This window comes from Rhyacophila brunnea, unplaced genomic scaffold (genome assembly GCF_057557595.1).
Source record: "Rhyacophila brunnea isolate RB1 unplaced genomic scaffold, BYU_Rbru_1.0 scaffold_13, whole genome shotgun sequence".
In the NCBI taxonomy this organism is placed as follows: Eukaryota; Metazoa; Arthropoda; class Insecta; order Trichoptera; family Rhyacophilidae; genus Rhyacophila; species Rhyacophila brunnea.
Window position 1 is genome coordinate 1,416,101 of NW_028232785.1, and position 27,199 is coordinate 1,443,299.

General features: G+C 33.5%; 2 protein-coding genes across 4 annotated transcripts in view; one reads left to right on the top strand and one right to left on the bottom strand.

Annotated features, from left to right (window-relative positions):
- The window catches only part of LOC147076097 (uncharacterized), an 833,775-nt gene that overhangs the window by 186,019 nt on the left and 620,557 nt on the right, over window positions 1-27,199 (top strand). Inside the window, exons 1-2 of one of the 3 annotated variants that reach the window (XM_085941636.1) lie at window positions 18,234-18,427; window positions 18,686-18,832. The exons of the other annotated variants lie outside the window; for them this stretch is intronic. Coding sequence (XP_085797762.1) covers window positions 18,272-18,427; window positions 18,686-18,832 — 303 coding nt within the window. The 5' untranslated portion in view covers window positions 18,234-18,271. Of the gene's footprint in view, window positions 1-18,233; window positions 18,428-18,685; window positions 18,833-27,199 lie in introns of those variants that run through there. 3 annotated transcript variants of the gene reach the window in all.
- Window positions 7,630-15,496, bottom strand: LOC147076107 (uncharacterized). Its single transcript, XM_085941646.1, has 4 exons — window positions 15,291-15,496; window positions 14,802-14,921; window positions 11,598-11,750; window positions 7,630-9,117 (listed from the first exon to the last, which is right to left on the bottom strand). The coding sequence occupies exons 1-4, from the start codon at window positions 15,435-15,437 to the stop codon at window positions 8,869-8,871; spliced, it is 669 nt and encodes a 222-aa protein (XP_085797772.1). The 5' UTR covers window positions 15,438-15,496; the 3' UTR covers window positions 7,630-8,868.

Sequence of the window (27,199 nt, forward strand, 5' to 3'; positions counted from 1 at the left end):
ACAGTATGTAAAAATAGAGCATTCTACCAACCTGGTTCAATCACAGAATAATAATGTATGAACAATAATTGCCAATTTGGTTTTGCGTGAGGGCTGGTCTGTCGGAAAGTAATAAATACTGTGCGTCAAGCGCCGTCCGAATATTTAAAGGAAAACTACTAAAACATGACTACAAAATACTAGGCAGATGACCAATCCGACCGAACTGACAACGTGGTTAATAAACAATCGCTGTGACGTGGTTTCTCTGTTGAGCCTGTAAAAAAACAAATGACGTGAGATGGAAGTCCAAGCCACGATCCGGGTCCCAAGCAGCGCTCCAAAAAATAAAATGACGCGAACAAGGAGAAAACTAAGCTAGAAAGAAATTCCTAGTACAAAATGTAAAATTAAAAATTAATCGACGACTTTAGTATACTAATTTAAAATCTACAATGGTGTAGCAAAACATCGTCCGTTCCAGAATATACGGCTCCGCTTCAAACTACTCTACTATATTACATTATGTACAATATATCACACTTATAACTACTTAGAAATACTCCGCCGCAGATTCTGGACTAACTCAATCCCGCCAAACCCGAGACCTCCGGTGATATACGTTTCTTCCGGTGGCGTGTTCCAGCCCCAGGTACGCGAGTTCTGAGTCCGGAACCCATCAGAAACGGACCTCCCAGATACAGAAAAAAAAACAATTCTACGGAGCACCACAAGAAAGCGAACAAAGGCAAGGAACCCATGATCACATCGGAAGCTAAATGTAATTAAAATGAACCACACACAGGTTGCAAAAAAATAAAAAATTGATTAAAAGGCTAACGAGTACGTATTACAACGACCACTTTCCTGTAATAGGAAATAAAAAAAACAAAAGGAATGGCTTCTCTCACTTCGGTTCAGGCACCTTCTCCAACAAAACTGCATAAAAAAAATCCAACCCAGTAAGACCGGGTTTCGAGGTAGGAAACAACGTCCGCATTCGGTAGAGCATCGCGTTGAATCCATACCTCCCACCATACAACCAGAAAGAAGCAACGGAATCTCAGGCAGCTGGATTCCGTTACCAGTGGAGGCTTAGCCGGAAACGCCTACAGTTCCGACCAGCGCTACCAAATAATTAATAATCAAGATACTGCTAGAGAGAAAAATAAGGGGTACCCTACCAGATCACCTTCAGTTCTGGTAGCGGTACAGATCCCTAGCAGATGGACAAAACAAAACATCGAACACCATCCATCTAGCCTGAACCGAATTAAGTTAAGATAAAAAAGAATAAGAAAACAATGCCAAACTCTAATGTATATGATAAAATAAAAAAACCAAATAGCAAACAAAACCGTCACGCAAAAACAAGTACAAAGGCAGCTGGTAAAAATAATAAGTAATTGTTATTATAAATATATCACTATGTAGCTAAACTGACAGGCCCTTCCAAACGCCAAGGCAGCGGTTGCGCCTTCCGGGGTCACTGTAACACTCATCCTGGCTTTATGGTAGTATTTAGAACTATGCTTGTTTACCAAAAAATGGTCCAGGTGCTGTTTGTGTGGTATGAATTTGAGTAGGCCTCCTTCCCGAAAGGTCTGCAACCACCACCTTTGCGATGGACGTTCACCGGAACAAGGGTGTATTGCCATGTGCAGGAAAGAAGTCAGTAGCTGAAATGAAATTATTACGATGAATAATGGTTCTACCTTTACAAAATAAGAGCGTTAAAAACGACTGATATTAATATGATTGTATATATATGTAAAAATTATGTTGTAAATATTAATTCATTCTTGTAAAATTCGAGCTTGTAAAAGGAGCAAAAAATCAAAATCAAAAAATAATATTAGGGGTGTATATATAACAAACAATACAAAATAAAACAGCATTCTAATTCCTTTAAAACAAAAACAAATAATAATAATAAATGATAATTATATAATTTATAAACCAGTTATGATATTGAATAATGAGATCGGAGTGGAAAAACTTTATAGAGCAAAATAAGGTAAGATGAAACAATTCATTAGTTTGTGATATAATAGATCTCATAATTGTAATTATATTATATGTATCAAATCATGTATCAAATAGGTATTTATATAATAGTTGATTGGCTAGCAGAGCCAAGAGATACCCTCCAACCAAAAATGAAAAAGAAAAGAAATTTGTACTCTTCTACTAGTATACCACCATGCCAATAGATTTCAAAGAACATTAGATTAAAATAAAGTAAAACTCCAATAATAAAAAAATTTATAGCAGGGTAAAAAATTTAATGAAAATTAATTAATAGGATTCTAAATTTACAGTGACTTCTGCGTTTGAAATTAGAAGTTAATTAATATGAAAAAAAATAAAAGAAACCACTAGGTTAATTTACAAAACAAGAAAAGGTGTGACCAATGATTAAATGTATCTAAACGAAAGTTACTTTAAAATGAATGAATTAAAATCCAAGAATAATCAAAATAATAATGGAATAATAATAATTGGCAAATTTATAGTTATAATATGCTGGAAGTATCAGAAAACACCATAGTGGTTAGCAGAAGTGCATAAGGCCTATCCTACAGAATGAGATTACTCATAAGGAAGCTATTGTTTTAAAATGTCTTCAACGTGAAATCTACCGAGAGGTTTTCCCTGCATATCAGCTAACAAGTACACGGTAGGAGAGATTTTCTCGACAACGCGGTTCTCTAAGAATCGCGGTGCGAGTTTATGTGAGAAATAAGTCGCTGCGTTCGACTGAACGAAATTTCTCCTCCACACCGTATCTCCTGGTGAGAATTGTACATGTTTACGTCTGAGATTATAACGCTGCGCATTGGTTTTAAAGTTTTCCAGTAATTGTTCCTGGACTATATCAAAAATTTCCGGTAAGTTTGAAATCATATCCGGAAATTGAGAATGATCAGCGCTAGGCGGAAGAGTTAAATTAACATTGGGTGGGCTGTCTCTTGGAAAGTGATATCGGCCGTCTAATATCATTTCCCTGCCATGCATGAGATAAAAGGGAGTAAATTTAGTGGAAAGATTGACAGTTGAATTCAGAGCCGCTTGCACATGGGGTAGGCAATTTGCCCATAAGCGATGTTCTCTGCCGACTAAAATAGCTAAAGAAGTATTAACTGATTGATTGTATCTCTCCACAGTATTAGCTTGCGGAGCATAGAACGCTGTATAGCATATATGTAATTTGAAATAAAATATTTACTATGTAATTGTCTTTTTAATTTTATTTATTTATTTACTCGTTGACTGAGGAGTCGTAGCTTTGGGAGTAGAATTACAATGCGACAGAGCTTGGGGTGTACTATTTGCATAATATGGTCCAAGTGATGGCCTGGGTCCAAAACTTGCATTCCAAGCTGAGGCTTGCAATATCATTTCCCCTAATGATTTAGAAGGAGTAATTCCTCTTTTTAATAACGCTATTTCTAATTTTGATTTGTTCCATGTTTCTTCGAAATCGAAAGGCGTGTTAATTAATTCCGACGCGTCGAGATCCATGTTGTTTTTCAACATTACCAGATTATATAAGAAGGTTAAATAAGAAAAAAACTGAAACGAGAACAGCTATAATTCTAGAGGACGTACCTTAACTTTTGATTGCAATACCCTCTACCTATTCATTGAATTACTAAATGAAATAATAAATAAGTTTACCGTTCAAAAGGAAGTGAAAACCACTAAAAAAAAGAAAAGACTGAACTATTTGTTCACTACACGCAAACAATGGGTCCAGCAGAATTTGCGTGAGTGATGTGGTAACGTGTCCGCTCTTCACTCTGGCCCAGAGAGTGCTGTGAAAGGGGGTGTGTGGTATAATAAGTAGTAAGATGTCGACCTAACGCGGATGTAAACGAAGAACGGAAGATATCAACAACCGTTGGAGACTAAGAACTAAACAGAGAATCCGACGTTCGCTGCCGTCCAGCGTTATTGGCGAAAGGTCGTGTGTTTAATGACGTGTATGTAGTGTACCTGACGCTAACTGGCTTAAATGAAACAATTAAAAACCGTTGTTCCGGGCAATTTCTCATTCCCTTCGGCTAGCGTCACCCCCCAAATCGAAATTTGGTTGTCAATAACAAGCAGGCGAATAATTACAAACCCCTTGTTATCAATTGTAATCACAATAGAAAAAGGAGTGGCAATCACTCGAGTAGTAATGATTACATCATCCGGAATGAAGCTGCCAAAAGCAACAAGTACCAATACCAGAACAACACTAGTGAAATTTAGATAAAAATTTGCTATTGATAATATATTGAATAATGCTTACTAAAACGTGTGTTAATAAAAATAGGCGTAAAAAAAAATCTAGCAAGGGCCAAGAAAGAAATATAATTTGGAAGTACCTAAGTGAACCGACAAAATTTGCTACTGATTAACTCGTCTACTAGTAAGAAGAACAGAGAAAAAAAAATTACCTCTCAGTGGCAATCACAACCGCCTAACGATATAAAAATCCCTAAACAACACCAATACCCAGCAATAAATAACGATAAAACAAATAGGAATTAGAATGCATTACAAATAAAATGGCTATCACGTTGTTAATGAATAGTTTTTGTCGACTAGTACAAAACCGGAATATATAAAAATGTTACAGAAAAATTCACTAAAAAAAAACCACATTGAATCAAAAAATAATTATTCGTGGACGCATTCTCGCATATAAATGTGTAAAATTGGTTCAAAAATTGATTAAATAAATAATGATTATATAAATAATTGTCGATTAAAAATTAACGTGAGTTAAGTACAACATTCGTGATAGATAAAAACATAAAACAGAAGCCAATAAAAAAAAAATTAACTCGCCAGAGAAATAAATTAAATATAAATGTATAGACGTTTCTAAAATAGTCAATAAATATTTCTATTAAATAAATTATAAGTCTTCAATAATTTTCCAATAAATTATTTCTTCAAATTTAAATCAATAGTAAATACATTGGCAACAAAGTTTCACTTTGATTATGTTAATTGGAAATAATCCTTTTTTACAATCCCCGCCACATGTGACTCCTAGTGTATTGTCACCCTGGGTAAAAAATTCTAACCAAAGATATTGAATTAACTAAGCTTGATTTGCAATAATTAACGTCCGAAAGAAAAGGAATGAATTTAAATTGATTAATTAATTTTGAATGAATTGAGTATGATTTGATAAACTAGAAAAATATATGTTACTCTCGTTACTAAATGACGACAATAATTTCCGTGGCAAAATAAATTTTTACAAAAAAAATATCACATGTTTAGTAAAAAGTACATATCTTTAGTATTCTCCAGGGAATCTGCGTCTCCATGTGGTTATCCCAAGGGATTGCAGAGCTGGTTTTCCTTATGTTTCAGAAGTGTGTTGTAATTCCGTGTTTTCGTCAATTTTATCCTGCCGAACTTCCTTTTGTGATTCCTGGCTTATTTGTTCACAGCAGCATGACGAATTTTGTCACAGCAGCTTTGTCACAGCAGTATAACGATTATTTCACAGATTGTTTCACATATTATTCCACAGCAGCATGACGATTCCCGATTGTATTCTGAAACATGGGCGGAAAACCAGATTAGCGATATCTCAACAAGTTAAGGGTACAGGAAGTCAAGCGATGGTAAAAATTTATAAAATAGCAGCAATAAGATGGTGGTTATTCAGTTGGAAATACCTTTAGTTTGTAGAATATGAGCTCCCTCCCATCCACGTTCTTGCTGCTAGGAACCTGACAAGGTCCAATGAAGTATGAAGGATTTCCAAACCGTTTCCAATTTAGATTGAGATAAATAAACTTTGTTGCGAAAAAAATAATGACCAAAATAACGAATAACTGTTAATTTTAAATGAAATATTTTAATTCAAGCGAAGAGAAAAAATTAAAGCGTCTATACTTGTGGACGTCTGGCGAGTTAATGATGTTTTTTTCTAGCCGATATTGCAACAATTTTTAATCTATACGTAATTAAGTAGCGCCTGCGCTTATGCAACCCGCATTGCACACAGGACAAGGTGGTGGTATTCAAAATGGCCGCGAGGTCGAGATACGAAAAAAAATCAAATAGGTTAGCTTCACTGCACAACACAAAACACGAAAATAAAAAAAAATCGCCTATCGACCGAGATTGCCAGAGTGATATATGGGATGATAGATAATCCAAACAATGTATGAAAATGATCCGGAGAAATGAAATAACGCACGCATGGCACTTGTTTAGAGTGAGCAGTGATAAAAACGAAAAAAAGAAACATAAAAGAAACTGTCACTAAAACACTGTTGGCGCCAATTGTCACGTAGGTTTAGTGTCACGGTTTATAAAGGAGATATATATATATAGGCCGGCTAGCCAATATAAGAGACTACTACCTTCCGGTCGTGGGTTTTTTGAGTACCAACGGCCGTTCTCAAATTTCATTCCTCCGGAACAATCCATTCTAAAGGCAAACTAAATGTATATTACCCAGAACAAATGCTGGTATGTGGGCGCCAGCCCCTAGATCTGAAAAGGCTATGAAGTTGGGAGTCTAGGAGCGAAATAAAAGCTTATGTTAATTTCATGATAATCAGGTATATTGTCGAGAAAGGTTTGACAGATAATTTACAGGTTAGGAAAATGAACAATTGAAGCTAGCGGATCAAAGTCTAGCGGAAATCAAGACACTCTGACAATCCCGCGAGAGGGATTAATAAATAAATGGACGAATGGAACGATACAGCTTACGGTATTCCAGGTCTGCGAGGTAGAACCAAGTTCCGACGCCGACAAGCCTTTGTCTGGGCGTTATGATGACGTCGGAAAGCCATCACTCATTCGGGCGGACCGAAATGGCCACCGGCCCACTTCTCCACGTCCGTCCTGCCTGGTGCCCCACACGTAAGTCCTTGTCACCAGCCTCTGGTCTTCTTAATCGTTTCTTAATCTCTCTCCGAGATTTATTTTGTGTAATGTCAAGTAACTGGAATGCGTACTGGAGTATTCACAAATATCACATTTATATGGCTTTTTACCAGAATGAAACGTTTTGTGTATTTTCATCAAATTAGATGTGATACATGAGTAATTACATTGGGAACATTTAAATGGCTTTTCAGCAGAATGAGTCATTTTGTGTCTTTTCATATTACTAGATTTTTCACAAGAGTAATTACAATGGTCACAGTTAAATGGCTATTCACCAAAATGTGTCATATGTGTGTAATTACAATGGACACTGTAACGATCTTTATCCAACATAAATTAAAAATACGTTACTTAACGCTGGCCACACCTGGCAGTTAAGAATATATGCAACCGATATGTTGCAAGCCTGAGAAATATGAAACGCTTACGTTGGTACGTATGCGTCGTGAACGTCATAACGCCGATCAACAGGGAGTTCTACAACCGACATCGCCGTAGAAGGACGTTTCGAAGGAAGGATCTTCACATTCGTCGTTTGGACCGATCGAAAACGGTCATGGCGGTATTTTAACAGTATCATTATTATACGATATGGTTTAATTCTTCTGTCTCTACTATTAAATACCCCACACGATATCTATCTCGTAGAGAATAGGCCTAGTTATATGTTCGTTATTCCTGGTTCGCATCTATGTTTATATTTCACCGACGATGTTTTTTTTAACTTTTGTTCTAATAAACCTTTTGATTTGGACATGGTTCCTAGCATAAACATTCTTTTATTTTTTTTAAAGTTGCCTGACTATTCCCATTGTGTTTTTCCCAGTAGAATAGATCAGGCATTGCGCCCTAATTATCACTAGTTACATTCCATTGTGCACAAGTTGAACTGAAGGTAGGCAGCGTAGAAAATCCGCTCTCACGACCCGTTATCATATTTTTGATTTCTATAAAGTCTCATGTGCTCTATTTCCATACTCAGGAACTGAGTTAATCCGTCGAAATGGGGAATTTGTGGTAATATTCTTTCTATTGCCTTATAATCTTATATCACAAAGCTGTGATTTTATACGCTACATTCTTTTCATTAGACACTAAGGCCCTTAGCCGTTACAGTGGCATTATCACCATTTTGATTTACCAAAATGAGTCATTTTGTGTAATTTCAACGAATTATGTGTTATACAAGAGTAATCACATTGGTCACATTTAAATGGCTTTTCACCAGAATGAGTCATTTTGTGTATTTTAATATTACCAGATGTTATACACGAGTAATCACATTGGTCACATTTAAATGGCTTTTCACCAGAATGAGTCATTTTGTGTATTTTCTTATTACCAGCTGTTATACACGAGAAATCACAACGGTCACATTGAAATGGCTTTTCCCCAGAATAAGTCATTTTGTGTATTTTCATATTACCAGCTGTTGTACACGAGTAATCACAACGGTCACATTTAAATGGCTTTTCACCAGAATGAATCATTTTGTTTTTTTTCATATTACTAGATGTTATACACGAGTAATCACAACGGTCACATTTATATGGCTTTTCACCAGAATGAGTCATTTTGTGTATTTTCATCGCACTAGATGTTAAACAAGAGTATTTACATTGGTCACATTTAAATGGCTTTTCACCGGAATGAGTCATTTTGTGTATTTTCATATTACTAGATCTTATACATGAGTAATTACATTGGTCACATTTCAATGGCTTTTCGCCAGAATGAGTCATTTTGTGTGTTTTCATCCGGTTAGATCTTATACATGAGTAATTACATTGGTCACATTTAAATGGCTTTACATCAGAATGATTTACTATGTTTTCATTCTTGAAATCAGATCGACTGCTTTTGTACTTTTCCATTTTATGCGCTATTGATTTTTTATGACAAGCTTTGTGAAGCTTTAATAGAGATAACGATGCGAAAAAATCAAAACAAAAACTGCACGCAAAATTTATGTCATTGAATGTTTTTTTTTTCCAACTTTATGACAGCTACTAATAGTTTTTGATCTGTGACGTAAGATTGGATATGCTTACGTTTAGCAGTGCGACTGACTATATTTGTATTGGTTTCATATAACCCCAATTCTTTTTTAACGTCTTGATGGTCAATCTGTATTTCATCGTATGGCCCATGCACCTCTAAGATCCTCTCTGACACTTCGAGACTACCGAAATAGGTCATTGCAGTGGTTACAGGAATCAACTAAAAGAAGGTGAAGTATCACATTATTATAGGCAGACGACATAGGTATATGAGAGAATAATATTTAAAAATCAAACATCTTTCAAATCAACTCTTTGTACTCTCTTGGCCAGACATTCTGGCCCGAACAATTTTAGTAGGGAGCCCAGCTGCACAGCAGGTATGCATTTACTCCCCGATTTATCAAAAGTGAAAACAAATTCTATAAAATGTTATTGCCGACAAATTTAACTACATTATAACACGCAGGATAAATCATCAAATTTACGTTAGTATCAACCGTTGGGTTGAATAAATTCTTGGAAAAATTGATGTACCTATCTATCCAACTGATTAAATATTTGCAATTTTCAAATAATTTTGAGATAGTCCATCGTATAAGGGGCGGATTTGTAATGCCTTTCCTACTTACAGTGACCATATTTGTTTGTATTAAAGAACTAATATTTTTCTTATATATATGATATTCTTAATACATACAATAATTTGAACATGACGTGTCATATTATCAGTATCATTAAATTAGCTTATATCGAATGGGTAATCAAACACCCAATATATAACGGGGTATGAGAACGCTTTTGATTGCTTATCTTAATCGTTCCATTATTATTTACATTGTCATTTGAACACCCCATTATTTTTGTATGAAGTAAGTATATTGTGTTGAGTTACACTTTTCTTATCAATCTAAATATCTAAGAATGCACTGCATCATATGATTATTTAATATAATCTCATTACCCTTTCAACTTCAGCATTGTCTCGACCGTAAATAACTGCATCTAGTAACGGTTAAAATAACATAACATAATCAACACAAAATAAGCTATTATACTTATATTACATTCTAATAAAACCAGTTTATTTATTATAAATTCGTATTTAATGAAGTTCATCTCGCCGTTCCAAAACAGTAGGTACCTATTAATATATATAAATATCTACAGTAAATAACGTGATTAAGAAAATAATTAAATAACAATCATCATGGAAAACGTCAATTAAAATTTCGATAGTGATCATTTCGATACAAGTGACGACGAAGATTTGTATACATTTTATAGTATCAATTTTGATGATGTCGAACGCGTACTTATTCAAAATTTAGGAAATATCGGAAATAGTCGTAGAGACGCGGATAGTGGAAATGTCATTATCGGAACCAGCAATGATAGTTCTTTCAGCGAACAAACTAAAGAAGATAGTTTGATCGGGAGGGCCGTTAATTATCATAATGATACAGATAGTGAAAGCGGTATTATCCCGCCCAAAAGAAGGCGAAGTGCATATCTCAGCGATGATAGTAATGAAGAAGATAAGACCTTCAACACCTATTAAACCAACACGCGACAATCCAGCACCCAATAATCCAGCTTCACCAATAAAACACCCAATAATCCTACGACATCATGTAACTCAACGAAAACATGGTAGGTACTCATTGTCTACTACCATTTTACATCATAAAATAGAATAATTGGGCCGAATACACCAACAAATTGTTTGGAGCCCATAGACTATTTTCAGTCGGGTTAACAAACCGGCACTTCATGTTGGCGTATGCTTTGAAAAAATTCATACTTTGAAAATATATTCTGATTAACGCAAGTTACATTGGTTTAAAGGTTTAAATCGCAAACTATTTTTATTGTTATAACAAAATTTAAAATAAATATCATTAATTAAATACATTGTAAATATTATGTGTTAAACACCATGTACAGTGATCAAAACTAGTGGAATCGCTTGTTTATACTTTCTATCCAAAGGTAGGCCCCTTTTACGTAAGAAACCTATTCACAAATTAATACCAGACGTCATCTTGAATATGACAGCCAGTTAATAGTTTGCGTACGAACGAAATTGCAATGAGTCACAGGATAATTAAAAAGAAACCGCTCCAAGAATTTAAGTATCATTTACGGTTATGTTACCTGTGTTCTGAACTATTCACATAATATATGGGTAATATATGATACTATACAATAATATATTAAAAGCATACGTATTACTTTAAGTAAATTTAAGTCCTATATCGCATTTTTTTGCAAATCGTAACAAAAAACCATTTCGTCAATAATGGTTATACGAATTGTCTAACACGATGACCTAAATCTAATGAAGTTTTTTTTTATATATCAAATTTAGAAAAATGAGTTTTTCTTGTGTATTCAGGTACAACAGACAAATTCATTGACATTTTTCCCTCGCTGGATAAGTATTAGTTATTATTTAATATAAACATCACAAGTTTTCTAACTTTAAACTTCTACAAGAAAGAAAGAATTTTGATCAGAAAAGCTAATACGTTTTGAAAAAATTGACCAGAGTGAAAAAGGATTTACTAAATATATTATGTAGGAATTTTGACCATCTGGGAGGATCAATTTTAAAAGAAAAAGGTGTACAATATGATATAAGTTGATAAGTGATATCAGTATTAGTAGATTGTTTTAAATTAATAGATTGTTATATACCTCATTTCCTGGGTTGCATTCGGAATAAGAGCAACTAGGTTGAGGGTAAGCATCATTGCTTTGCCTTACATCCTCTTGAACAAACTCAATCTCTGAGTCAATGAGCTCGAAATCAGTCTCCGATTTTAAATTGGAAGGGTATTTTGAAGCGATCTAAAAAATACTTACATTGAATTTATAAATATAAAAGTATATCAGTGTCTTCTTCTGAAAATATAATATAGTGTATCAAAAATTTGTGTATGTAAAATAGTTGTAGTGTATCAAAATATTTTTGCCATCTATTAAAAAGTTACACCTCAATAGAGATGTCACAAAAAAATCGATTGTTTTCGACCAATAATTACTTTTGTTAAACAAAAATCAATAAAAATTCAGCATACCTACCATAAAGTTAGTCAAGAAAGAAATGCAACAAACGAGAAAATTCTGTGATCGCATAATCATTTCGTGAGTACAAAAATATATTATTATAATCCTTACACGGCATAGGAAAATTAGCTTTAAATGATGTTTGAATATATTTTCTTTAGTAGGTAAGAAGTTTGGCAAGAAGTGAGTTCCGGCACCTTTGTTTTTAAAAAAAGCCCTGGTAACTAGCTATCATAACACTCGCCTAAAAGAGATTTCTTATCCCGTTTCACACGTAAGTAGGTACCACCTAAGTAATGCTGTGAAAATCTAGGGACTTCCTCAATAATTTTACTTGCACGATCATATAAAATGTTTCGGTAGGTACTTTCGTATTGAACACAAGACCAAACTTTATATCGTAATTCGCTGCTTTCTACAGATAAAACAATAATACCAAATACCTGATATGAAACATTGCTCCTAAATAATAAATGTGCAGAACAAAACATCGCTATAGAAACGCACAGCACTGGGATTAATATGCAACACATTTATGAGACGTAACTTTTCAGAAATCTAGTATCCGAAAACAAAGCACCGAAGGAGCTGAAATCTTTACATGTGATATATTATTATGTACGGTTTTGTTCGTTACGACAAATTTATATAATACATATTCTTACAAAATACGCCGTATTCAATGATATACTAATACGGGAGTCGGCTCTATGTTACGACCGTACTCCCTGGATAAACGTCAGATTTCTATAGTCAATACTTGAAAGCATCTAAGCGTCACTTTTTGAGCATAGACAATCATCGGAAAAATTGCTATTATATGGCTTAGGCGCTATTATAAGCGTAGACAATAAGAACAAATATAAAAATTTTTTACAACGAATAAAATTCAAACATTTTCAATTACCTAATAAAATTCGCCGTTTTCAAAAATCAGTATAGTATATTAGAGTTCGCCAATGCATTTCATAAAATTTTAATAATTATAAAGTAATCTTTGACACAAAGACACTCGTGCTTAAACCTTCGTCAAAAAACGCTCTGAAAAGGTAGGTAAAGCCTCAATTACATTGAGCTTCTTTACGAGCTGTTTATTGGCGAATTTACAGGCAGATTATAAATTCGCCAACAAACAACTCGTAAAGAAGCTCAATGTAATTGAGGCTTAAGTATGCGAAAATAAGGAACATTTTTCAAAATAACGTTATAGATAACAATATTTTTTGTATAAGAATTTTCCGTGTTACATAACTAAACGATATTGTTATTATTTCAGATAATTTCGACTCAAATTTAATCAATAAAATAAGAAATACGAGTGAAAATGGCTTGAATTGTTCTTATTTACACTTTGATTAGTGATTGTTTTTATAAGATAATAATATTTATCCATAGTCAGTATTCCGTATTTAATTTATATTCATTTAATTAAATGTATAATAAATAAAACAGGCTCCAGTTTATGATATTTATTATTTCGCTTCCACAAACAAATGGCCCGGTCAAATAGCCTCGATAAAACGGCTCACACTGATTGAAATTAAACGTCACTGGTTTTCATTAAAATGCCACTTTTCCTACTTAAAACTTACCTTTCGGCATAATATACATATCATAAATATGCATGAAGCGTGTTATCTTTCATATTAAATATTATACCAAACTAACCTCGTATTTTTTTTAATCTTAATTTTCTCGGTAATGCGTTAATACGGAATACTGATTATGGATATTAATATTACAATCTTATATAAACAATCACTAATCAAAGAGTAAATAAAAGCCAGTGAAGAAATTATAACAATGTCGTTTAGTTAAAATGGCTCAATTTTATATATCAAATATTGTTTTCTATAACGTTATTTTGAAAAATGTTCCTTATTTTCGCATACCTACTTATCTATTTAGAGCGTTTTTATGTGAAGGTTAAGGCTCGCACAAACCAACGCGAATATTCACCAAATACCCCGTCAAAATATCCCAAAAAAAGCACCCGCCATCGGTACGGAAGGTCCGGTCAAAAGAGTCTCAAAAAAAGCCTATGCCGCTGTAATGCTCTCTACTTACCTGTTGTTAATGAACAAACGTGACATTTATTCACGCAGGGGATCAAAAGATACAATGAAAGCCATAAATTTGTCATATATTTGGCTATTTTTTGAGACTCTTTTGACCGGACCTTCCATATCGATGCGGGTGCTTTTTTCGGGTTATTTTGACGTGGTAAATGCGAATGGATGGCAGTGTCAGAGCAAATAATTGTATCAATGATAATATAAAATTATTGATATATTATTTGAATGCTCGATACCGAAACGTCAAACAATCGCAGCGCTCCATATTGAACTTTGTAAGATAATAACTTAATTCCCTTCCGAAATCTGAACGTCGCGTTCTCTTTCCCGTAAGCCAATACGAGCTTGATTGGCGAATAATTCGCTTTGGTGTGTGCACGAATGTTTTAGGTTACTTTATAATTATTTAAATTTTATGAAATGCATTGGCGAACTCTATTATGCTATACTGATTTTTGAAAACAGCGAATTTTGTTAATTTAAAATGTTTGAATTTTATACTTACATTGTAAATTATTTTTATATTTTTACTTATTGTCTACGCTTATAATAGCGTTTTCGCCATATAATAGCGATTTTTTCGATGATTGTCTATGCTCAAAAAATCTCGCTTAGATGCTTTCAAGTATTGAATTTAAAAATCTGACGTTTATCCAGGGAGTACGGTCGTAACATAGAGCCCGGGAGTCAAATAGACATGATCACTAACAAGCGCGATGTATGTATATTACACAATATTGTATAAGTATGTCAGCACCTGATTTATTGGCTCGCATTTTGAATATGAGCAGCCAGGTTGCGGATCACTGTCTTCTTTCAAATCAACTCGAAGAGGGTCAGTCTCAGTTTTAACATTGGCAAGGCTGGTTACAGGGCTCTGAAACACAAGACAAGGTGTTTTATAATACGTGTTTACACCTATATTATTATACGTTGAGCCCAAACACACGGTCTCTGTATGTGACATAGGTATTATCACGGTTTGATACTGTCTAGCTTTTATGAATAAACGTGCAACAGCTGTCTTCCGATGAATGAGAGTACTTAGCCTGCAGCCATAGAGACGTAGAACCTATAGGTAGGTATTTGGTCAAACAATCGTTATTACGTAAGTGTCAACACAACCGTGTATAAGTATTATTGCATGTTTCAGTTAGTAAAGTCCATTATTTCACGCAACTGTTTTATTTGCATCTGTAAGAAACCATTTCAACTTAGAATGAATAATAAGTTTGGAAAACCTAACCTCAATAGTGCTGTTGGCATCGAAAGCATTCTCTTGCTTTATACAAATGTTTGTAAGCGGATTGTTTGGATAGATTATTGGCACATCGAACCATTGCTGCACTTCCGCATCATCTTCAAAAGCATCTAGTTCACGTTTTATATCCATTTTACGAAGTTTAATACACGAAAAAATTTCTCGGTAAGTAGATTGACAGCGACGTGACAATAGACAATTGAACTTTATTCATCTCTCGGCCATAGACAAAACGTCGGTATGGTCACTGTGACAACTTCACAGGCGTACAAACTTATATTCTATAGAATGGCCTAAAATGGAACTACGAACAACGATAGGACGCCTTTTTGAAAATTTTATTTGAATGTCAGATTTTGCCAGTTACGAGGCTTTGTTTAGTTTGCTTTGACAATGACTTCCCATCCCATTCTGCAGATAAGTTTCTATTTCTGAATGCTGTTGACGAAAATATGAAAAAATCTTTACCTACCTACAACTACATCATAGATAATATTATTATTATGATATCAGATAAGTACCTACTTTTGTACAAAATAAATCATAGCAATTTATGCGTAGGTACTGACAAGGCCATAAAAATGCACGTCTTCAGCTGGCATTTATTGCAATAAATTTGTGACGTCACAACTTTTCGGTCTGACCTTAAATATCGATTTTTACTTAAAAATACGTGGCCTACCTCTAAACAAAGCTATAACAATTATGTAATGAGTCCCATAGTACAGTCTGAGCGGCTCATAGCCACTCAGAGTGAACTATGGATGATTTCTTTCAGATAGACCAAACGGTCTTGTAAGTAAAATGTAAGTAATTAAGAAGTCTAGAGCTTAAGGTTAAATATAAACCATTGCATGTAAATAACTTATGCAATATCAATAGCTAAATGTTGTAAACTAAAGCTAATTTATAACTATAATCTTCTTTGCATTATATAAAATCATTTTACGTACATATACGTAATATTTTTAATCCGCGCGAGAGAGGATAAAAATAATCAATAACGTAATTGATCTATTTTGGGCAATGTAAAATCTTTAGTAGCATGACATTTTATAGCATTCAATTGGTCGAATGCGAAGACATTCTCGACCAATGGGCATCAGTATAAAATTAAACAAGAATGTCATCATTTAACTGGACTATGATTCGCCAGAAATGTTGTCATTTTTTTTCGATAGCGTCCAGGATCTTAAATTAAAATTTTTATTTTGGGAGTGGGAAAGTATAATCCGCAGGGGAAGGTTGTGTTGGTGCCTCGGCCAAAAATAACTTGAAAATATTCACTCGGGAAGAAAGCTGAGATTTAACCGCGTAAATAGTGTGCATTCAATGCATTTATTAGTTTTCTGTGAGAAAGCCCTTGCTACGAATTGAATTCGAGAGGCACTTAAAGTGTAGGTAACGAAATTGTAATTATCTCGATTATTCCGCGTTTGATGTAAACAATTGCATCACTTTACGATGACATCATTCATCATCAGCCGCGTATGACAACCGGTTTGCAGTACCCTTACGAGGATTTAAGTGCTAAAATCAATAACCCTCAATCTAGAGGACCTCATGAATATGTGTGACGTGTGTAATTAAATAAGTATTAAAATAAATACGTAGGTATATAATAAAATTAAGTAACTAAAATAAGTTTATAAAATAATTAAGTAATTATTTGAAGCTAAAATAAATTGTGTAATTGTTAATAAACATTTGAATTTTATAATAAATCTATTTACTGAAATTAATTTAAATAAACAATTAAATCAGTATTATCGAAGAAGTTATTTTTTTTTTATTTAAAACAATAACCCGCGATGTATTCTACGGAAAACATCTGATTCAAAGACAAGTGACAGGAGATCAGCTGTCGTTGGTGATTACGTAAATATTTACGAAAGTAAATTTGATTTGAAGGTCAATTAGATAATTAATGACCTAAACGTCAACCTACTACTAGGTGACGATTCTAAGCAATAAAAAGTTAAATAATATTGTCACAGTGCATTCATATAGTGTCGGACAAGAACTTTAGGTGACCACCCTCTCCCAAATAAGATTGAGCTAGCTAAGCAAAGGTTCTCAATCGGTCTAAGGGCAGGGCCGGTTGAAGATTAAATGCCTTTGAGATTATTCCGGGACCGGGGTGTATGTCAGTACCATAAATTATTAAACAATAAGTTGGTTCATGGCGATGTTGTTGACATTTATATTTCAGACATTTGTTATGTGACATATAAGTACCTATTGGGGTCAAAAGAATGACACTCAAATGGATAAGAATGAGAAAAAAAAACATTGAACGTGGTCACTCCGGTCATATCAATGATGCCGAATTAAAGTATTTAACAAGTTTTACAACTGAAAAAGTTTGACAGTTCAACCAACCACAGATAGGTGTGCTTTGATGTTATATTTCCTAACCTTAAGTTTAAGAATAATTTACTCATTATAATGACGTTGTGATAATAATATTATCCTTCGGGATAGGTATTATTTTTTAAAATATCATTCACCTACCCATATAATACCTTCCCAGGTACCTATTTACTGTATTGTTAACCAAAATGATCAAAAGTCAATTATTGCATAATATGATTGCTTTCTGCTGCTCAGGTGGATAGATGAATAATTATTATCATTTGGTAATTACATAAATCTATCAACGAGCGAAAAACTCTTTTAAAATGTCTAAATCCGAATGAATTTCACTGACATGGGACAATTATTATCAAAAAATTTAGCATTCTAGATCCAATCCAATTATTTTGGACATAAGTAGACTAGAAAGATTATATCTGGAAAGCGGCAGGTGGAGATGAATCAAAGGAAGTTTAGTTTTGTATTTAATTTTTATAATATTGCGAAAGTGGCCACACGGTTAACTATTTTTGTCTATGGCGAAAGGCTTACGTCAAGTCACGCCTACCACGTTCTGTGTGCCACGATCAACTTGAAGACCAATTATTTGTATGCATAAAATGGATATTAAACGCGAACGAGAAGACTCCGAACCTATTGCAGAAGGGAAGCAATGGTTTGAGGTACCTGTGAATCATGGTCCAAACAGCCAGCTGCTAACCTACATAAAGCAAGAGGACACCGACGAGGCCGGATGCTCTTTTGAGGTTAGTTTTTCATAACGGATTGTTGTACATCGTAGTATTGTTTGTTTTAACACGTGTGTCGTCAGACGTTATTAACAGTGTGTGTATTTTGTGTAATAAAAACTGCGTGCAAATTGCGACAATGTTCCGAGCGGCCTACGTCACCCGTATTATATAACCCCACTTAATTTTGCTGCTAACACTGTCATAATATTTTTGTATTTACTGTACTATTATAATGTACTGTATAAATATTTGCTGTAATATTTTGTTTTTTAGAATATTGTATCAGACCCGACATCAATAACATTGAAAAGAGATACTGAGCTACTTGACATCAAGACTGAGTCTATTGAAGACGTCAAAACCCCATTCAATTGTGAAGATCAGCATCGGGGTTGTTCTTATTCAGAGCGAGTGAATCGGGTAGGTACTTTTATTTTAAATACTGACAGAAATACTGATCGTGTAAAAACTTTAAGAGATGGAATGAACCAACAACACTCTAATATATGAATAATCTGTAATACCAATGAAGACAAAATCTTCGATTGCTTATTTCTTTCTTTCGACCATGTTTGATCCTAATTGGATCATAATGTACGTCAGTATAAATAGTAAAACTGCTCAAGTCTAATTGTTGTATATCCATTGATTTACCAACTGCCTTGATTCTACAACGCGAATAAATGAATGCCAATATTTTTTAATAAAAACAAAACGAACGTCTTGACCAATGTTGAATGTCCCAGTACGTACATATTTTTTATTTGCTATGGTTTTTAACTGCCATGGTTCTGGCCATTTGAATCCAATGTACACTGGACGTACCTACCTCTCAGTTGATACCTTTTCCATGCAACATGCAGTACTTTCACTTTACGCATGTTTATTCATGCGGTAGCTGCAGGCAAAATAAAGGCCCGCACATGATGTCTGTTCTAGAAAAATCTCTCAGATCAGATTTTCCAATACAGATATTACGTTGCACCCTTATCAAATAACTGATTTGTTTTTTTTTTTAATGTAAATATAAATTATTATTTTTTCAGGACGCCGCTAAACAATCTGAAATTAATTTGCTGGTAGTTGATTTCAAAGAGGAATATGTTGAAGACATAATAAGCCAAAGCATCCATGAGGATCCAAAACCTGGTTCCTCTTATTCGGAATACACAGTAGTAAGTCAGGTGGGTACACAATATTCTAAGAAACTTGAACAATGCATGTAGGTAGTAATGGCATGGAAAAGTTTATGTCAGAGGATTTATTTCAACTTTGAAGTCACATATCGGGGCGAGTGAACATAAATGTAGATGGTGTGGTTACTTCCACAAACGTGAAAGTTTATGTATAAATTGTCAATATGTCACGTGCTCTTTTTAATTATTAGGAATCTAATGCTTTATTAATTGGCTGAACTACGGATTCGAGGAATGTGAATACAAGATATTTTTTATCCTTTTCGCACGAGGTATATTATGGTAACTTCCGCAAACTTTAAAATGTATGTAATAATTTCACCATCTGTAAACTGTAGTCGTAATTACGTGAGACTGACAAAATTTAATGTGCGTTACTTGTATGTGGGATGTTAGTAGCCTACCTGCACCCTTCGCCACTGGCCCCCGATTACTAGTAATTTATAAAAATAGATTGGAGACTGGTGTTTTATTATAAATCCCCATAAGGTCAAGTGAAAACATGTAGCCAGATTCCGTATAAGTGTTATATTTAGGTCTTACGCATACCTTAGAAATCTGCATCAATAATATATGTATTGTTGGGAATATAAGCAATCGTCTATAATTATATATTTAGGATCCATGCGTAATTACTTCAAATAAACATACTGATATAACTTTTCAACACACCCATTCTTTCTCTAAATTCTTCCCTCTCTGTATAATTTTCTTATATATATTTAACTGCCCACATGCTCAGCGTAGGTCACAATGGAGTTTTAATGCTATTTTGAAAGCATAACTCTGGACATTCCTTAAACGTTGTAGATCAGTGGTTTCCAAACTTTATGTTACTACGCCTCCCTTTTAAAAAAACCTAATCTTGGAGCCTCCCCTCCTTTATTTCATTAAATAATACAGATATCTTTTTAAATAGCCAAAAATGTACTACTAAATGCAACAAAGAAAAAAAAATAATTACAAGATAAAAAGAACTTATTATATACAACGTTTTTAAATTCTGTTAAACCATATAAACTTGACTTGACTGGCTTAAACGATCAAAAAAATTTGTACTTGACATGTCATATTGATTTCCATAGTAACGCACGTATATATATAAATAATTTTGTTGCTAGGACCCCAGCCCCTAACAACCAATAATGGTGTCGAAATAACTTTTTTATACAAAATATAATTAACTGAAAATGAATTCAATTCAACTTAAAGATGGCTAAAAGAATTAAAAAAAATGCATTGACATTGTGTTCTGATATATTCTAAAAGTTTCACATGTCTAGTATTACCAAATACAACCCTCCTCCATAAAAAGGTCTCGAATGCCGTATCAGGAATTTAACATCAATATTAAAATACCCCTGAAAAAGTTAAAAAGCCCTGCACTACAAACACAAAATTTGAACATTTTTGCAAAACGAAGGCGCTACCTCGGTATCCTTTTCAAACCAAGACCATGGGCTCCTGCTCGCCCCAAGATAACAAATAACATTCAACCTTGAGATAGTTCCGAACGCATCGCTTTAGAAATCTCTCATGTAACCCGCTCCGCACCTCTCGCATACCGAGCCAGCCCTTAGATTTGTGATTGAGATAATGGCAAGACAGTGCAAATTCCTAGGCGAGGGAGGACGGTGGATAGTGCCACGCGCTATGGTCGACGTGGCCGCGCGGCTTTCCTCAATACAAAAATGCAGGCCGCGCTTGTTCCCAGTTCTTTTCAATTCTGTGACCCCTTTTACCATTTTTACGTCAATAACGATACATATAACTACCCTTGAAATGAATCACGTGTCCAAAAAAGTGCTTGGGCGCCAATGCCGCCGGTGTGACCAAACACGTGCACAAAAATATCGACAATAATGTGTGTAATCTAAGATCCTTGTTGTAGCCTATATTGTAAATTTATCAATGTTTGCCTATGTGTTAGCTTAAATAAATTGCTTTTCTGCGCAAAACTGTCAAATCAAAAATGTGTTTTATCAAAATTATATCCTGTCCTGATGTTACACATAACCTCGAACCTGAAGTGATACCGGATCAGGACACTTACCTAGATGCACATGAGTTCCCTTTCCCCCGGTATCATTAGCTAGTCGGGAAGTTAGTTAAAAATCGATTTCAAGATTTTACCGGACAAATAAGATTACGAGTTAAGAAAAACGTTGTTAAATAAATAAGATTTTACTAAGTATATTTATCTCTACATTAATTTGTTTTTCATGCGCTGGATCTGCTTGTTTCTTTGCACTAAGTGCACTTTTTCTACTAAACAGGGTCGATATTTGGATTTCATTGCAGCTAATGCAGAAAATCCCGTTTCGCATAAAAATATGATAATACGAATGATATAGCCGTACCTACTTTACTTACAACTTGCATTGATTTCTTGACAAAGTATTATATTACTTCTTCACTTCGATTCAATCAAAATTGAACTAGGGGTTTTGTTTAATTCTATATTTTTTTTCCTTTTCAATAGTACTCAATCCAATTTCATCAAATCATCACTCAAATTCAAATTGGTATAATAGGTTGATTGGCATATGCAGATGTGATTCAGCAATCATCATAATATTGGTATCACATCAAATTGCAATGCACAACCACATATTATATTTAAAATATTTAACAGTCTCGAAGCAAAGTTGCGTACTGATTATAAGCCATGTATTTGACCATTCAAGTGTGATAAATATCTGACGAATACTATAATAAATACTATTTTATGTAATAAAATACTTTATGCAGTTATCAAATATTTAAAATAAATATATAGGAATATAAGTCTTCAAAATTATATAAATAGATTATCTACAACGTTTATGGAATGTCTAGGATCATGCTTTGAAAATAGCATAAAAACTCTATTTTGACTTACAAGGCGCACGTCCTCGCTTAAGGTGTGTGATTTTTTTAATATTAATTTCTGTTATACATACATATAATGTTGTTTAATGCAAAATACTCCACTTTCTTTTAGTTGATTCCTGCAACTACTGCCATGCCATATTCTGTAAGTCTCGGATTGCCAAAGAGGCTCTTAGAAGTACAAGAGCCATACGATGAAATACAGATTGACTATCAAGACATTAAAAAAGAATTAGGGCTTAAGCATACACAATCTAACGTTACAGATCCCAAATTATTTGTAGCCGAAATAAAGCTAGAAAAAAAATCGTTTAAGGGGGGACATGCTCGTCGAAGGTCAAAATTGAGTTTTTATTGTATTTTCAAACCATGATCCTGGACACTCCTTAAACGTTGTAGATAATCTATTTATATAATTTTGAAGCCTTATTATCCTTTATAGTTATTTTAAACATTTGATGACTGCATAAAGTATTTTTGTTACATAAAATAGTATTCTTTTAAACCTCTCGCTCTAATGTTTTAGAATATAGTCATATTTCGGTACATAACTGTGCAGTGGTGTTAAGATTTTTTACGTTTATTAATTTTTAAACGCATTTATAAAACCATTAGCATAATTTATTAAGGGATAATTTTTGTAAAATATTCACGATAAAAAATTATATTGATAATCTCTGTGATCCCAAATTTGACAAGAATTAGGCATTTTATTATTAAAAAAATCGGCAAGATTAACACATTTGAAGATGATTCTAAAGATATTTATTATAAGCTAAATCTTTGACCATTCAAGTGTGATGAACATCTTATGAATAATGATTGCTTTATAATAATTATTGACCTAAGAATAAGGTAGTGTTTTTTTGAAATACGCCATTTCTTTTGTCATTCCCCAGTGGTTAAGCTACAACATACGGCCGTAGCCATAAATTGACAAACTATAATTGAAATAGGGAGTAAAATGATATTGATGCGCGTGTTTGAACATGTACAATTTAAAAAAAAATTTAAAAAAATTCGGTTAGGTACATGTTCAAACACGCGCGTTAACATAATTTTACTCCCTACTTTAATTATAGTTTGTCAATTTATGGCTACGGCCGTATGTTGTAGCTTAACCACTGGGGAATGACAAAAGAAATGGCGTATTTCAAAAAAACACTACCTTATTCTTAGGTCAATAATTATTATAAAGCAATCATTATTCATAAGATGTTCATCACACTTGAATGGTCAAAGACATAGCTTATAATAAATATCTTTAGAATCATCTTCAAATGTGTTAATCTTGCCGATTTTTTGAATAATAAAATGCCTAATTCTTGTCAAATTTGGGATCACAGAGATTATTAATATAATTTTTTATCGTGAATATTTTACAAAAATTATCTCGTAATAAATTATACTAATGGTTTTATAAATGCGTTTAAAAATTAATAAATGTAAAAAATCTTAACACCACTGCACAGTTATGTACCGAAATATGACTATATTCTAAAACATTAGAGCGAGAGGTTTAAAAGAATACTATTTTATGTAACAAAAATACTTCATGCAGTCATCAAATGTTTAAAATAACTATAAAGGATAATAAGGCTTCAAAATTATATAAATAGATTATCTACAACGTTTAAGGAGTGTCCAGGATCATGGTTTGAAAATACAATAAAAACTCAATTTGGACCTTCGACGAGCATGTCCCCCCTTAACAAGGTAAATTTTGTGTGCAGTTTTTGTTTTGATTTTTTTGCATCGTTATCTCTATTGAAGCTTCACAAAGCGTGTCATAAAAAATCAATAGCGGATAAAATGATAAATTTCAAAAGCATTCGATACGATGCCAAGAATCTAAATATAACAAATCATTCCGATGAAAAGCCATTTAAATGTGACCAATGTAATTACTCTTGTATCCAACCTCGTCATATGAAAATACACAAAATGACTCATTCCGGTAAAAAGCAATTTAAATGTGACCAATGTAATTACGCTTCTATAAAATCTAGTGATCTTAAAGTACACAAAATGAGTCATTCTGGTGAAAAGCCATTTAAATGTGACCAATGCAATTACTCATCTTTTAGATCTAGTCGGATGAAAATGCACAACATGACTCATTCTGGTGAAAAGCCATTTAAATGTGACCAATGTAATTACTGTTCTTTACAATCTAGTGATCTTAAAATACACAAAATGATTCATTCTGGTGAAAAGCCATTTAAATGTGACCAGTGTAATTACTCTTGTATAAGATCTGGTGATATGAAAAAACACAAAATGACTCATTCTGGTAACAGGCCACTTAAATGTGCGCAATGTGATTATTCGTGTATACTATCTTATAACATGAAAACACACAAAATGACTCATTCTGGTGAAAAATCATTTAAATGTGATCAATGTGAATACTCGTGTATACTATCTGCTTACATGAAAAAACACAAAATGACTCATTCTGGTGAAAAGCCATTTAAATGTGACCAATGTAATTATTCATCTATAACGTTTAGTAGCATGAAAAAACATAGAATGACTCATTCTGGTGAAAAGCCATTCAAATGTGACCAGTGTAGTTACTCATGTATCCAATATAATGTTATGAAAAAACACAAAATGACTCATTCCGGTGAAAAACCAATAAAATGTGATCAGTGTGATTACTCTTGTATATATTCTAGCAGCCTTAAAAGACACAGGATGTCGCATTCTAGTGAAAATCCATTTTAATGTGATCAATGTAGTTACTCGTGTGCAGGACCTGATGCACTTAGATCGTATACAATGACTCATTTTGGTGAAGTGCTGTTAAAATTTAATCTATGAGATTACACGTGTTATCAATCTTAACCTGAAAATTTCTGAAATTGTTGTCGAATATAAGTACTAATGTGTACTTACAATATTTTATTTTTTAATTATTCTAATACTTCTGTACATAATACGGTAACTTGAAATCACTAAAATTAAAAATATCACATTCTGGTGAAAAACTTCTTATTTTTTTTGCCTCATCTATAACAGCAGGTTATTTGAAATATTATAACAAAAGAACATTATTTATTTAACATTTTTAAAAATATATTTATAATATATATATTATATAAAAATATAATATATTGAAAAATATATAGTAGAGGAACATTTTTCGTCTTGAATCCTTTAAAATTATAGTATTTCGGTATATTTGGCGAAGATTATAGTATTTTACATTTTTCGCGAAACAAAATTATAGTATTGTACTATAATTATAGTACGGTTGGCATCACTGATTAACGCTGTCAAATTGTAAGTATACGCCATAGTGGTTTTAATAATGCTATGCGAACGCTGATGAGTAATAGCCACTCGAGCCGAGTGGACCCACCATACTCTCACGAAAGTGTGTCTGCATTAAATCGGGTTGTGATTTTTTGTGTGGAAACAGAGAGTCACTACATTGGTCATTCTTCAAACATCCATAAGGTACCTATGTACTCTACAACAGTATTCACGAGTAGCCAATGACATTATTAATGGACAGCGCAGTCAATACAGTAGCTGGAAAGTAAATTCGCGCATAGTGACATTCGCACATGCATAGGTAGACGACAAGCAATTTCCATTATGCGATATCACGCATCGGAAATTTATAGGAATATCACCTGTATTGTAATGGTGTTAGAACAGTGTTTCTAGTGTAAATGTTCATTTGAGCGAACCCTTTTCGAACCGAACCATTCAGCAGACCGACAAAAAGCATTAGGAATTTATAGCTATACCACCTTTATTGTAATGGTGTTAGAACAGATTATACCTTTCGGCAGAAACGACAAAGAAAGTGTCATTTTTTCCAGATGCTTCGTCCATATTAATGTCATTGCGAGTAGCCGTTTTAAAATAGAATGACAACAAGAAAAGTGCTAACAAAACCACATCACATTGATTAACAATGCCACATGGCAATTCATATGTATTTATAGTAATATAATTAAAAATAGAACAATATATTGGGTAAAAATGTTCTCAAAGGGAACGAAACCGGTCGTTAGACAATCATGTGGACCAATTAAATTACTAGATACCTACTTATATTGTTTTAGTACTATCACAAGAACATTTTCGTAATTTAAATTCAAAACGAACGTTCCAAACTTATCTTATCTAAATCAATTAATAGAGCGTACCATTACTGGCGACTTATTTACAATAATTATAATTGGAAAAGTATTCAAGAGTTTCCTTCCACAGCCGTTGAAAAATTACCCTTTCTATTTCCGAAGTGACAACATATTTCTTCCGGAAACGCATTTTTTCCTGTTTACTTAAAGTATGTATCATGCAACCTGCATCAAACAAACGAAATCGGCTGGTTGGGTTTGGGACCGTTTGGTAAATGTCCACAGAGACGCTTTTCTGACAACTAATTTGTGTTGCCAATGCTTAAAATTAATTCAATCATTTATTTCCATAAAACGGCAACTCTACGTCACAACACCATTACCAAACAAAACAAAAAACTGTCAAAAATTAACTTTGAAACGTCAACCGGCAGTCCTTCAGCGCGTCCGAATAATAATTATTGTACAACACTACAACGAAGCCTAACAACAGTTAACGTGGTCAAACAGAAATTGAGACGAAGTTTACGTAGATTCAAAATGGAACAAGGTAAGTTGTTTCAGACTATTTAAAACAAATACCAAAGTGTTGTACCCACGCGTATAAAAGTCAGTTCTGC

Coding starts and splice junctions, on each gene's coding strand:
- LOC147076107 (XM_085941646.1), bottom strand. CDS start 15,437: ATGGATATAAAACGTGAACTAGATGCTTTTGAAGATGATGCGGAAGTG. Junction 14,922..15,290: donor ATGCCAACAGCACTATTGAG/GTTAGGTTTTCC, acceptor CTTGTGTTTCAG/AGCCCTGTAACCAGCCTTGC. Junction 11,751..14,801: donor AATGCGAGCCAATAAATCAG/GTGCTGACATAC, acceptor AGTATTTTTTAG/ATCGCTTCAAAATACCCTTC.